At 41.5% G+C, this 14,891-nt stretch overlaps 1 protein-coding gene across 1 annotated transcript in view; it reads left to right on the top strand.

Moving 5' to 3' along the window:
• The window catches only part of spidr (scaffold protein involved in DNA repair), a 30,531-nt gene that overhangs the window by 13,281 nt on the left and 2,359 nt on the right, over positions 1–14,891 (top strand). Inside the window, exons 10-19 of the mRNA XM_069691922.1 lie at positions 36–277; positions 5,722–5,880; positions 7,867–7,954; positions 9,694–9,834; positions 9,948–10,007; positions 10,485–10,683; positions 12,779–12,803; positions 12,836–12,879; positions 14,026–14,119; positions 14,205–14,319. Of these exons, the coding sequence (XP_069548023.1) occupies positions 36–277; positions 5,722–5,880; positions 7,867–7,954; positions 9,694–9,834; positions 9,948–10,007; positions 10,485–10,683; positions 12,779–12,803; positions 12,836–12,879; positions 14,026–14,119; positions 14,205–14,319 (1,167 nt within the window). The remainder of the gene's footprint in view (positions 1–35; positions 278–5,721; positions 5,881–7,866; positions 7,955–9,693; positions 9,835–9,947; positions 10,008–10,484; positions 10,684–12,778; positions 12,804–12,835; positions 12,880–14,025; positions 14,120–14,204; positions 14,320–14,891) is intronic.

Raw genomic sequence — 14,891 nt, forward strand, 5'->3', positions numbered from 1 at the left:
GTACTATGCCCTGTTCTGCTGTTTCCCTCTCACAGGTCGCTGCTTTGTGCAGTTTTGAGGGTTCAGGAGTTTTGAACCGTGACTGCGTCTCTCTCCTTGAAGCTATCGAAGGACTTGGCCAGGCTGGTTCCGTGGAGCAGGATGTGGAGGTGGTTGTCCAGAGAGTTTACTCCATCACCATGGCTGACCGCTCTCCTGTATCCATCCTCAAACCAAGAGTCCCCCTCGGGCCCTCCACAGCTCCTCCTCCTGCTCCTGCAGAGAAAGGCAAAACCAGGTACTGTTGGCCAGTGAGGCCTCTGGTTTGTCACTTGATGCCAAAAGACACGGGAGGGGGGGGATAAATAGTGTTTTATCTGCTGTGTATGCTCCGCTGCAACATAAATGATTCTTTTTGTCCACATTGCATGCTGGTTTCTTTGGGTCTGCGGACTTGCATGCTTCTCCTTGGTGGCACAATGTGTCCCAGTGGTCGAGCTATTGTTCACAGCGCAGCAGGCCCCACAAAGTGCTCACACTGTCTCCAGCCATATGGCATTGCTTGACAAAGGACACAAACATTTCTAATTGAATCCAGCCCCTCTGTGAGCGATTCTGGCCAATTCTCAGAAAAGACAGCATGATGTTCAGAATCTCGCGCTCCAGCAAGCCAGAGTTGAACTGGTGCCCACTCATGCTCCGTTGGGTGGAACAGGTTTGTAGCTTGATGCTCTAAAGATGACCACAAGTATATTTTATTGGGATGTAAAAGTGTCAATCCTCTTTGTTTCACCAAAAATGTACAACGGTGTGAAATTGGTCAAGTTTGTTTAAGATCTGATTTAATCGACAACTATTTTAATAATTATTATTATAGGCAGTTTTCAAAAAATTCCCAAACAGTAGGTGCTTCCACCTTCTGAGATGTGAGAATTTGAGGCTTTTGTTTGTTATACAAGGATTGTAGACTGAATGTCTTTAGGATTTGGAGTGTAAACTATAGCAGATGTTTCTGACAACTGTTCTGAAATTTTGTCGTTTAAACAATTAACTGATAATTTCAGTGTCATAATCCACAGCATTTATCTGGAATTGGGTTGCTGAGTCAGGAGTCTGAGCAAAATAGTTTCCCATCCTTACTCGCGTCCTCTTCCGGGGGGGTCGCAAGGCGTTCCCAGGCCAGTAGGGATGTATACTGTAATCTCTATATCATCCCTGTGGTGTCCACCCAGTGTCCAAGTCACATCGTGATTCGATGCCCAAAGCACCTCGACTGGCTCCTTTTTAGTCCAAACAATTTTTTTTTTAAAAGTGAGTTATTTAAATTAATTTTACACTGTATGCATGTAAGATATTTATATGCTTCAAAGCGTTTTATTGATGCAGCTACAGTGCCTGTGTTTTTGGGCTGTGAGCACTCCCATCAAGGCAGGTGACCTACAATTCAGTACTGTTCCTGAACACATCCTTTGTAGACACATATGGAGTATCAGAGCCACTGATGTGCTGTTCATGTTACACCTTCCATTCAGACATTATGACCAAACTCTAAAAAGTCAAGAATGACTTTTTTGGGTTTTTTTTTTTGCACATAAACCGTATATTTGTGTCTGGGTCACACAGTCCCACTCTGTGCTGTCAGGCTCTTGAAGCACTCGGACTAACTTAAGTAACTCTCTCTGACAGTCAGCAGTTTCATTGACAGCAAATCATCCGTGAGGGTTGTAATTACTGGCTAATTCTCTTCCGTTTTATTTCTGGAGTAAAGATGTTATCCTCCTACAGGTCCAACTTGGCTAACAAATTTCTGACAACTAACTCTCCATTCAAAAACAATATTTGATGTCATAAACACATAATTGGCAATACAAGACAATTCCACTTTTCCATTCCCGATTCTTAGAAAACTATGAATGCACCTCTGGTGGCCACCATCTTAGTTTGCTCGCCATTTGACCATGATGGCTGACCTTCGGTGACACAAGTTGTACACTACAATACATGATGTTAATAGTGTCAGACACAAAAAAGGAACAAATGTTTTGACAATACTAAAGACCATACACTATTGCCTGCTAGCATTTATTTGCAGTCATGTTTGTAGCCAAGTGAGAAATGAAAATTATTTTTACTTTTAAAATATCTAAGATAAACACGTATCTTTTTTAGCTGTTAAATGCTCTGCTTTGTTCAGCAGTGTACTACTGCAAACTATACCAATGAGAGCAGGGAAACCGAACCAAAATAGTAAAGTTATGGGCTTTAATAACAAAACAACGAGCTGAAAGAAGTTAGAATTATCCATAGACACAGAGACGTGATCAAATTAATATTGATCATTGCAGCCATTACGACAAGTATAAAACGGAGCTTGCTGCATTACAGAAAGGATTTTAGGTTTATTTGAGTGGTCGTATTGTAGTTAATGATTCGGTAAACGTGTCATTTGAAGCAAATCCAGGGAGTATGACCTTTAGTTGCCTGGCCCTCCCTAGTCTTGTTGTTTTTGTCCTTTGCTGAGCAATAAAAGTATTGCTTTCTCTAAGTGGAGGGGGGGGGGGGAACTCTGTGGTCAGGGGAGGGGGAGAGCCCTGGTCAGCTGACTATCTGACTAACTAAATGAGCAGCGGTTGTAATATGACACTATTACAACACTGCCATGCTGCTTCTGCGATTGGTAAACAAACACCGCCCTCTGACCGGAAACACTCCTGCCCCTTCCCTCAGTTTCTGTTTAACTCGACCAGTTTCAACAGGCTTTGTTGGTAGTGAAGTGAAAGGATGGAGGTGGGGCAGAGGTTAGGAGGTGATCACGAGTTCAGAATATCTGGATGACCCTGCCTGCTCATTGTGAGCAATTGGAGGATTGTCTAAAAAGCTTAACTCTTTTTTTTTTTTTTCATATTCATCATACATTTTATTTTCATCCTTTAACTTTGTTTTTCTAAACTATAATAAGAATCTAAAACTAAGTGGATAATGTCTCAATCCCTTTAATGTCTTCTTGTTTGAGGTTTTGGTTTGAATTGCTGCACAGAAATAACATCATTTTGGTGCATTGTGTTGTTGTAGTACTTTTCCAGGATGCATGCTTGCTCTGCGGACAGCAGGGGAGTTTACTTCGCAGCCCACTGGCCTCATTCTGTATAAAGACAAGGACAGTTTGTACGTCTCATGTTGTGTCCCCAGCCTCCATGACTCACTCCCCTGGTCAGCGTGCTTATTTGATCCTTTTGTTGTTCAGCTGCTGAGTTAACACAGAAGGGAGACAGGCCAGTATGATATTTATGCCTGAAGATGATGTTAAGTTCCCGTAAATTTGAAATAGAATAAACAAGAAGATTAACTGTTTGCAGGAAGTGAGGAGAGGCTAGCTGTTTTGAGTTTTTTTTTTTTTTTTTTTTTTTTTCTGGTGGAGAAGGAACACAATGTGCTGTAGGGGTCCTGTTACAACCGTGTTTACCACTCTGCCTGCACTGATTGGTGGACAACACATAGGAAGGAATCCCGCCTGTACGCCCCCCCACCAATGAGGCCTCCCTGCTGTACTCTTAATGTGTGAGTCGCTTACTGTGTTGCCAAGTAATGTGCATGAGCGCTGCCTGCATGCACACGCAGTGTGACCACACGCTCGCGTGTGTGTGTGTGTGTGTGTGTGTGTGTGTGTGTGTGTGTGTGTGTGTGTGTGTGTGTGTGTGTGTGTGTGTGTGTGTGTGTGTGTTTTTGCACAGGCTCAGTGGATCGTACTTCCTGGAAGAAAACCTGAGTTGCTGAGAATTCTGTGATCGCTCACAATAACAAATTCCTGAAACTGGCCAATGGCAGAGGATTTTTTTTTTCTTTTCTTTTTTTGGCGCGAGGAGGGTCACTGTTTGAGGAAGTGGGGCTGTGAAATGGCTAAAAGGAGGGACTGTAGGGGGAGGCGGTTGTTTATGTCAAACTGGTACCATGACCAGTCTTATCACGCTTTTCTTTTCTGTCTGTCAGGCGCTCTATCAGATTTCACGCTGCCGTTTTTTTTCTAGTTCAGACATGCGCCACTCAAAGTGAAAGTGTATATATATCCACACCAAATATGACTCCCAACAGCTAGATTCATATTTAACGAAAGGTTTGGATATTGATTTACTGATAAAGTCTGTTATCTTTTTGTTGTTGTGAACTCCTGGTTTCTTTTAGATCACCAAGTCTTTGAGGATCACGTGCAAAATGTCACATATTATCATATTCTCATCAGGGCGTTTATCAAGCTAGAACACTGAACATTTCCTGACTTTCTCTGCTTTATATCACTCTAGATTGTGGCACAAAATTTAGTTGCGTTTGGACTGTTGGTTTATTAACACAAACAATATGCAAAGCATCTACAGACTAAATAATAAACTTGAAACCATAGTTACATATTGACCCAATATGATATGGTTGCAGGTGTTTATGACATGGTTCATTATGGGACAGTAGCTTAATACTCCAGCTGTAGCACGTATGGTTTCTGTGTTTTGAAAGAATGTGAAACCGTTTGTCTTCCAGGAATTACAGTTTTCCTGCTGCATTTTCTTGTTTAACTTGACAAAGTGTACAACGTGTTGCTATATGACTGGTCCTTCCAGTGATAAGTATCAACTATGTAAAAGGGACAGGAGGGACGGGGCGTCCGTTGACTTTGCTTTGCATTTTGAACTTCTCCACTCGTGTTTGCAGCTTCATAACGCTTGAAACCTACCCAGGATTATTAGTCTCAATTTTGAATGTCAAGCACAACTTGTTTCTTAAGTCATGACCACAAATCATACATATAGAACAAACAGCTGAGAATAATCTTGGTTAAAACATTTGCTTTCGCTGCCAAAAGCCATGTTAGGAATGTTATTTAGATATCTATTTCCAGGTCTCTCAAAACAAACAAGACAGACCCCACGTTTAGCAACAGAAAACATTAAACAATCAGGTGGTTGAAAACAGTCTCAAAACTTTCACAATGTCAGGGATGTGCGCTTGCATGCACATGCATGATGGACAGTCCTCCTCCCTCTTCCCCTATTTGTTTCTGTTTCCTCCTCCTCCTCCTCCTTCTCTTCTTCTTCTTCCCTGGCCACTGCTTGTCTAACCAGGGGAAATGAACTCCACTGTTTACTCTCAGGGCTGGTACAGGGCTGTGTCTGGGCTTGACTGACTGAGATACTGGAGCCTGTAGCGGTTCAGGCTCCTCGCTTGCTGGGAGCAGCAGAGTGCAGGAATACACAGCAGTTTACTGCCTCACAACTTTGTAGGCCAAAGGTCTTATCTGTCAGCGGGAGCCTGTCAAACTAGCCACTGGCTTTAACACTTACAAATGTCAGGTCTGAGCCTTCAATGTGTGTTGCTAGTGTGTCGATGAGCTTATTCTCATCAACAAAACTATTGTTTTTGTTAAAGCTAGTAAACATGGATGTAAACAATGCACAATTCAATATAGTCAAAACCATTTTACTAAAGAAGGAAGGAAATGCTTTCCCATGTGTGTTTGAGTTCATGGCCTGAAGGATACTTGCAGTGTGCTATGGTGAAAAGTCAAGTTAGTTTATTTGTCTAGCACATAAGTTAAGTGCAAGATATTCGACCAAAACAACTTGACGCGATACATGAGCAGTGTTTAACATTAAAAACAATTAAAAGCATTGCACATAAACAGAAACCACTTTTAACAAGATTAATGAATATTATTAAAATGTTGTCTCTTTGGTATTTTGTTTGCTGTTCCAGGCTGTGTGTGCTTGTGCAGGATGGCTACGGCATGTTCAGCGTGGTCCAGTTCCACCCACTGCCCTGCAACGACGACCTCCGCCAGTACTGCCGGATGTGGGAGGGGAAGACCTGTGTGCTGAGGGGCATTAAAGTGGTGCAACGGGTCACACGAGAAAGGTGAGACACGCCGTCTCCTGTCTACCCATCTCTCCCAGATGAGGTCACTTTTCACCTGACTATTGGCACATAGCCACAGAGCACAGTTCAATGTGACCAATACCCCTTTGTGATGTGGATTTCTGCTACATAAGCGCTCGTGTTCTCTCGCCCATTTGCCCTGTGGGACAACGGCCCTGGGTAAATGCCTGCGAAGTACAGAGCCTGATATGACGTGCCTGTGAAGCAGACACACGCACACACACACACACACACACACACACACACACACACACACACACACACACACACACACACACACACACACACACACAAATTAGGCTTCATTGCCTCGTGCAGGGATCTCTAATATTCCCCGGCAGCACATATCCTTGAATTGCCTTTTCAAATATGAACGCCTGAATTTACAATACATCGAGAACTTTATGTTTGCAGTTGCTATGAAAATAATGATTCTGTCCTGCAAGCAACGCGACTGTGTTTACATGTAAAGTGATACGGAGGGGCATGCTCGATGTCCCTTGTGAGTTTCCATAGTTGAGATCCCAGATTAGAAGCAGTTAGAAGAACTGACGTGGGAACATTGAGAGACCGGCTGGGGGTATGTTTACATCCGTGGCATTTTCAACACCACCGCAGCTTATATTTTCCCTGGCGGTGGTCTTTGCTGAGAGTGTGATGGATGGGCCATCTTCAGTGCTTGAACTTGGCCCGTCTTATTAGGTCAAGTGGAAAAACACGTGGGTTTGGTCAAGTTAAATCCGGCGTTCATTTCTGTCCTAGAAACTGTGACTTCTAAACTTTGAAGCACATCCTAGAAATCCACAGCTTTAATAAACGGAAATGTTTGCTCTTGTTGAGCATTAAGTATCAGTCTGGTAAATGTCCAGCCACAGCCAGCGGCTGGTTAGCTTAGTTTAACATAAAACTTGTGGGCCACATCTAAAATTGACGACAAGACTCCACGAAGTCAGTTCTCCCTGCCAAGAAATAGCCTGGCGTAAACTCCCCCCACCCACCCGTCCCGCGCGGCGGTAACCTCTCATTTTACACTCCAGTTTTTCATATGGATTGAACAAACAAGATAAAGCCGCTTATAAATGAGCTTTAGAGGAGCTGTTAGCCATATTTTTATGACCTTTTGACAGAGCCAGGCTTGTTTTTTTACTATCTTAGTTTTAAGATCCCCTAACTGTCTCTCTTTGCTATAGTTTTATAGTCATTGTGACTAGTGTGTTGTTGAATGAGCCCTGTTAACTTGTCATTACTCATCCTTGCGTAGACCTCACTGGACCTGACTGGGCTGCAGAACCAGTTCCACACAAAAGGACTCTGTGATTAGAGGCTGACTAACAGGTCGTTACCCATTGACTAATATGACAGCAGCACCCACATGGATGAATAACAAACACCGACCTAAACTCAACAAGTGCTTCTCGAAAGAAAGACAGTGAATCGAGTGATTGACGTGTCGCGTCACAGTTTTTCCCCTTTTATTCTTCAATCCTTACTTCTGGAATCATTTTGACGTCAATTTAACATCATAAAAGCATATAGAGTCATGATCTTTTCCCTGTCTGTCATCACTGTGATGAACAGCGTAGCGAGAGGAGGCTAATCAAGTGTTACAACTGTGGACATGTAAAATCACTTCTAATTGGTTTTCTAAACCTTGTTATTTTTACAAAACAATGCTGTCGTGATTTGCATAAGGTGTGTGAACCGTTTTCCCACCCTTCAGTCTCAGAAAACCTGCTTGTAAAAACTGTTTCTGTGTGTCTCGGCTCTGCCAGCCCAAGCATGCTCTCCGCTAACTCGTTGACGTAAAAACAAGCTCCGTCTTAACAGATTCATGTTTCATTGGAAGTGAAACTGGCTGTGAAAACTCTCAATGTCCTCACTAAAGTCCTTTATTCACCAGTCTCCCCTCCCCCTCCTCCCCTCCCATCCCCTCCTAACTCTTTCTTTTTTGTGTGTGTGTCTCAGGAGCTCCAGGCTTTTCAGCTTGATAGACAGTCTGTGGCCCCCAGCAATGCCTCTCAAAGATCATGGAAACTCACTTAGTATTCCCAGTGTAAGTTCTTCCTATCGTACAAATAATGCATCTTCCTCAGCTGTGGGCTCATAAAAGGACTTTGAGCTGAAACTGCCTGTTGTTTTCATGAGCAACTGATTTATTGATGATTGTGTGTGTGTATAAAATGTCTTCATGAAAGATGAATTCCCCAAACCCCAAAGTGATCATTCTAAATCTTGATATTTCATAGATCAATGAAATGAAATAATCTGTTCATTTGTGTGTCTTTGTTTTTAATGCCAAACATTTATTGGTTCCAGGTTGTTAATTGTGTTTTTTTTTTCTGCTTTTTGTTTTATTATATTGATGTAAACTGCTGTTGGTTAAACAAGACATGTAGTTTGAAGGAGTCACATTTGGCTTTAGGATGTTCGACCAGGCTTTTTTTTTTTTTTTTTTTTAACCATTTTCTGACTGTTTTTAGACAAAAGTAAATCCAGGAACAAATTGGTTGCTGAAACCCAAAGATGTACAGTTTACCGTGCCGTAAAACACAGAAGATCTGAACATTTGATCAACTGAGAAGTACTAAAACCAGGATCGATATATTGACAGGCAGATTTTATTGGCGTGTGTGTGTGTGTGTGTGTGTGTGTGTGTGTGTGTGTGTGTGTGTGTGTGTGTGTGTGTGTGTGTGTGTGTGTGTGTGTGTGTGTGTGTGTGTGAGACTGACCACAGATTGTTTGTCATTTTTGCACCCAAATACTCAAACACCAAGTTACACACGTGCTTGCTGATTATTTTTCTGTCGACTAATTAATCAATCCACTGATCTTTTCAACAGGAACGGAAATCCATTCATTTGAATGGGGACTGTTGTTTTTGCCTGATAATCGCACTGATTTTCCTTTTTTTGTTTCACTTCTTTCACTCAGCTTTGTGCTCATGGCATTCGATTCCTACATGTTTAGTTTACAATCAGCAGCGACTGACGTGTTCATCCTGCTGACGGTATTTCCAGCCAACATGGGGGCTGTGGTCATGGTTGCTTGGAAAGGTTCATGTTTTTCAGGGAAATCAAAGGCATTTCAGAGTAGTTTATTTCTGTAAACAACAACAACAATTTGTTTAATCGGTGTTTATCTCATCCACGGTTGTAGGCGTTTGTAGGAAATTCTTTGAAAGATAAATTTCCCGTTCTTGAGCCCACCTGTGAAGTTTAATATTTCTCCACCAGGCGGAAACAGACATTAATGAGCCAAACATCAGACCCCCTTAAATCACTAATCAAATCTGGGGTGTGGTTGGTGGTTCAGATGTCTGGAACATTGTTTCAAGCTGCAGTTGCAATAACTTCCAGCCCTTTTTCTGTCTTTTCTTTTTTTTTTTAACATTGAAGTAGAAATGTACCTCTGTGAAATTATTTTAAAGGGCTTAAAAGTTAGCTGGCCTTCAGAAGTCAACACATTGCAACTTAACAAAACAGAAGTAAATGTCGAAAACATCTTTCTGAAGTTGAATGTGCAGCATTTAGAGAAAAAAAACACTGCAGAGAAATGAAACAAGAAAATAAGAGAAATTCACTACATACTGTATGTATATTGAGCAGGATGCAATAAATTCAAGAGGAACATTTTCATTTATTTTCTTTGGTTGCATCGTGTGGAGCTCTTTCGGGTCAAATATTGACAAGTCTGTGAAGATCTGAGGAAAAGTAACCTAGTGACCAAGCAGATTGATGTGAATTTAGGCACGAGGTAAATGATCTTGAACTCAGACGTGTCCTGTATTTGCAGGAGAGCAGAGCTCCGGGTGCAGCTCCGAGTTTCTGCTACCTGCTGTCAGGTCAGCCGAGTTCAGTTAAGCCCACCGAGAGTCAAACTGCATCCCCGCTGTACCTTCACCCCACCAAACACACCTTACGAGACATACTGCAGGTGAGCAGCTTCTCACAGCACACACACACACACACACACGGGAATTTGCTGCAGTTTGAGATAACGTATCAACAGCGGGTCTATTTTGAACCCTTTTTTTTTTTCTTTTTCAGAACAAAGCGAAAACCTGTCGCTGCAGTTTTGTCGCCACCGTTTTGCACAAGAGAATGCAGGTACTTCTGTCTTTATGCTCACACCGCGTAAAGACTGATTTCATTTGACTGTAGTTAAAGTGCAGAGTAAGCACTGTCTCCTCCCCAGTCATCCTGTGGAGATCATTTGAACTAACAAACTGATAAGCCCGCGCTCTGACGTACACGGCAGCGCTCATATCGGCCTGTGTGTGACAATCTGTGTGAGGTCCATTGATTGGTGAGACCTTTAAACTTTGACCGAGACGAGATAGCAGCTCAGATCAAAGTGATGGACTTTGCCACACACTCGCACCACTGAATCCCTGAACACTTTTTAATGTTGTGTGCAGCTTGTTGAATGAATAATTTTGTCAGAGATGCTCTCAGGTGATTCTTAGACACAGATGGCCATTTCTGCTGTGTAAACGTTTGTCGTGTACAGCTTCCTCTAAATGCTCTCTTTCTAGGTCACTCCGTTTCCAAGAAATTTTCACTTCTGCCTGTCTTCGTCTTTAGAGCACTGATGTAGGCCAGGGTGAGGTTTGGTTGTTGCTGACAGACCCCAGCCTTCAGGAGGATCAGCCCGATTTGCCGTGCAGCCGAACGGCGGCTCTGTGTGTGAACACCTCCTGCGTGCTCACTTCCTCCGTCCTCGAGGCGCTGACTTCCCCCTCTGTCTGTCGTCTGTCATTCAGAGACGCCATCAAAGAGAATGGTAGAGCTTCAGTGTGATCAGTCAATCATTACCCAGTGTTTCATCATATAGGGAACAGTGATTGAGATTTAATATGGTCCTTGGGTAAAAGTAAAGACGTATCATCAGCATTATACACTTTAAGCATCAGCTGTAGTGGCTGTTCCGTAAAATGTATTATATATTACTATATTTAACAGCTGCATTAAACTGTTAGTAGCATTTCAACTTTGTTGTGGGTCGAGGTGGAGTTGGTACTTTATTAAATGTAAGGTAGTTTAGTCCAGTGGTTCCCAACCAAGGGATTGGGCCCTACCAAAGGGTCCCGTGGTAAAAGTAAATTATCGTGAGATAATTACTGTGGTAGGAAGAAAGAAGAAATAGTTTTACCAAACACATTGATATTGATTCTTTTTTCAAAAAAGACACAAAAAAAAAAAGGTCTTGCACACTGTTGATCACTTGAACTCACTTTGATATGACAACGTTTTGGTCCTCAGACGAAACCATTTAATTTGTATGAAGGAAGGATTTGGGGGCCGACACGTAGCTATCAAAATGAGTTAAAGTGATGGACAGGGTGCAGAATTAATTTAGGTTGTAAAAGTTTTCCCTAATCATACATTTTTTTGGTTTAAAATACTGCATAGTTTTTAATGAACACTGGAATTTGAACAGTTATTGAAACTGAACCACTTTTGTGTGAGGCTGATTTCTGGAAACTCCAGAGCTTAAACGCAGTGGTCACTCCATCACAAACACACGTTAAATGAAAATCTATCCACAGCCTCATATTTAAACAAACCAGCGAGCTGATGAAGATGCCAGTGAGTTGTCCTGGATGGAGATCCCAAAGGGAATTTTAAAAAATGGCATTTCAAAACAGCTATTTCTGTACATACTTTTTAATCAGCCTTGTTAAAAAAAAAAAAACACCTATCTACACGATTCAAGTAAAACTCTGCGGGTCGCTCGTGCTAGTCTCCGAATATACAATGTTTTTGCAGAGGGGGTGGGTGAAAAGTTGACTTCAACTATAGAGCCACAATAGCCATGAAAATTACTATTATTTTTTTACATAGTTACCTTCTATCACTGGGCATTTGGTAGTTTAAAACTTGCATTCAAAACATACAGCAAGCTTATAAAACAAATATTAACTCCAGTATTTTTAAAGTCTTTTCGTTTTGTGCCACTCTTCAAAAAGGCGTTTTAGATGTCTCTTGAGTTGTTATCAGTTTCACACACATCAATGGGTTTTAACAGGTTTTGGGAAGAAATGCTTTTTATATATACAGTGAACCCTCGCTATAACGCGGTTCACCTTTCACGGTCTCGCTGCTTCACGGATTTATATATATATATACCTGGTTGTCAATAACGTTGCGGTTTAATATGTACACGTACGTAAAACAGCTTGCCAAATTAAAAATAATCGATGGTGGCATGTCGGTTTATAAGAATCTTTTTGCCCAGAAGAAAAAAGAGCGACAACAACTACCGATAACTATGTTCTTCTCTCGAAAAACCACACCTGCACCGCCGGCTTTAGAAGAAAGAACCGCTGCAGAGCGGAGTCAGGATGCAGCGGCTCAGTCAGAAGAGCAGTGAAATACACGAGTCATTATTTGTCCTACTGTACTTTGTATTTGTTTTCATAATCATTTTTCATTTCCTCCCGTTCTAATCCAATGACTCGGGTCGCAGTGGGGCGGTGCCGATCTCAGCAATTTGAAGCCTTCAGTTCGTATTGATGATTAAAATTATTATTTTACAGTACAGTAGTTATTTGTAAAAAAAACACATTTATACAGTACTTTTATTTGTTAAACAAATGCTTGGGCCTGTAAAAAGGTTTTGTTCTTTGGTTTCAATGTATTATGGAGTATTTCATTGTATAATAATTGTAAAAAAAAAAAAAAGTTACTACTTCACGATTTCACCTATCCACGACCCCCGCCAGGGTTCACTGTATATAAAAAAAAAAGTAGCCTGAAGTTTTTCGTGACTCAGAGGGAGCAAATGCAGTACTTCGTCCACTGAATTTGAGCAAGACCTGTGGTTTAAGAATGAACACTCATATATTCTCTTTCTCTGATGTCGCTTCCATATCTAGACGTCCTGCTTTGTGTGGAGCCCCAGCCTGTAAGACAGTCTCGAATCCACGACCCAGCCTGATTCTGGAGACCACACCCAACTCCCTCTGCTCTGTCATAGGTCTGTCTCTGCCTTTCTCTCAGTCCTGAGGTTTTCCATGTAACTTGGCTCATCTGAAACGATTCCTGCAGAACATGACCAATGTGTTCTTTTCTCAGAGGGAAGAAAACCACTTTTTTTTTCTTCTTCTTTGTTTTATTATTTATACAAGTTTACAGCGCAACAAGAGGCTTTGATGTGGCTTCAAGGCATCACGCTCTGCTGTTTGTCATTCACAGTCATTGTTAGGAAATATAAATGCATGAAATGTTGGATTCATGTGAAAAATGCCAGAAGGCTTTAAAGTTCTCTTATTAGTGGGAAGAAGTGACAATAAGTTACAGTTAGAGGGACATTTATCGTATTTCCCACAACTATGTTTTGCGTACAAGCAGTGTTGTTTCTTGACATTGTAAGGCATTTTAATATTTGCTATGATTTCCACCAAATGCCAAAGCTCAAAGATGAATAAACTTTACCGTTTCCAGTCTTAATTCAAATATATATCAACTCATTTGCTGCTTTTAACCACCTCAATTTTCAGTTAAAATTCCGTGTTGTGAAGCCTTCTTTGATTCATTCCAATTATCTAAATGTAGAGTAGAAAAGAGCAGATAATAATCTGCACCTGCTGACTTCACAGCTGAGAGCAAAGATCAAACTGTGAACCCTCTTGGTTCTGGCCTCTCTGGCCGTACATGTTTGGTCAGGTGGCCGAATAAAAATAAAACAAACTTAATGTCTTCTGCGCTCGTGCACCAATCGTACCTTCTGGAGATCACCAGTGGAAAAAAAAAAAAAAGGCTCAAAAATTAAATCTACAAGAAGTTATTATCAGTTTCAAATTTAGTATCATGGTTGTGTTTGTTGGGTAGAACATCTGGTTGTCAAGTGAGATGGTGTTTGGAAAAGGAGTGCATCTGCTACATTTATCACTGCAATCTCAGATAAAACTAAAAGGGATGTGGTTATCTCTTACACCGTCACAAACAAACACTTTGAAACCAGTACATAGATCATTTATCAGTGTTTTCGAGGTGGTTGAAAATAACAAAAACAATGTAAATAAAATGTATTATGAAAATGATCAGAGACTAAACTAAGTGCAGCGTGCATGAATGTTTTCTAAGTGAATGTTGATTTCAATAGTTTTATTTCTGTCTGCAGGAGTAATAGTTGGCGTGGATGAAAACACAGCGTATACTTGGCCCGCCTGCAGCCTCTGTGGAAGTGACAATTTAAAGATGTTAACTGAAAGACCGTGAGTTCTCCTGATTTATCAAAATAGCTGTACGTTAATCATCCTGTAAATTTGTAACTTCGTTTTTTTTGTTCTCTTTCCACAGTCTAAACTTCCACTGTGTTTCTTGTAAGTCAACGGTGGACAAGCCGGACACAAAGATCCAGCTGGAGGTCTTCCTCAGTTCTTCTTCATTAAGTAACTGCACCATAAAGGTGAAGGTGAGAATAACGTTACGCGCTCCGTATGGTACGAGCTGTTTTGCGCTGCATCTAAAGGGAAACATTCTGGGAAACATGTTTATATGTTTTCTTGCTGAATTAGATGAGAAGATGAATACCACTCGTGTCTCTACAGAACATATGAAGCCAGCAGCCAGTTAGCTTAGCATAAAGACAACCTGTATCTCTATGCTGTTCTTTTCCCCCCTCCACTTTTACGTGGTGTTATGTGTCGGACTATTTCTTGGCAGGGCTCGATAACGTCCTGGAGTCTTTGCTGGTTAGAAGCCAAAGTCTTAAAAAGCTCTGAATTCAGTTCCACCACAAAAACGGTCTCAAACATCTTGAATATCTCTTCTTGCTTGGCCCTAAGAGAGTAACTTTATTCTTTTATATAATTTGTATTGCTAGCCTGAAGGTTGAGAAGCAGGGCTTGGGACTGGAAGGTCACAGGTTTGATTCCTTGAACTGGCAAGGAGAAACATCAAATGCTGAAATGCCTTGACCAAGGCGCTTAAACACCCCCCTCTCCCCTCCAAACTACTCCCCGAGCGCAGACGCTGCCCACTTCC

Source organism: Brachyistius frenatus, unplaced genomic scaffold, assembly GCF_029030835.1.
Source record: "Brachyistius frenatus isolate BFR_SWC_R1_liver_20210118 unplaced genomic scaffold, ASM2903083v1 Contig_12, whole genome shotgun sequence".
NCBI classification, from domain to species: domain Eukaryota; kingdom Metazoa; phylum Chordata; class Actinopteri; family Embiotocidae; genus Brachyistius; species Brachyistius frenatus.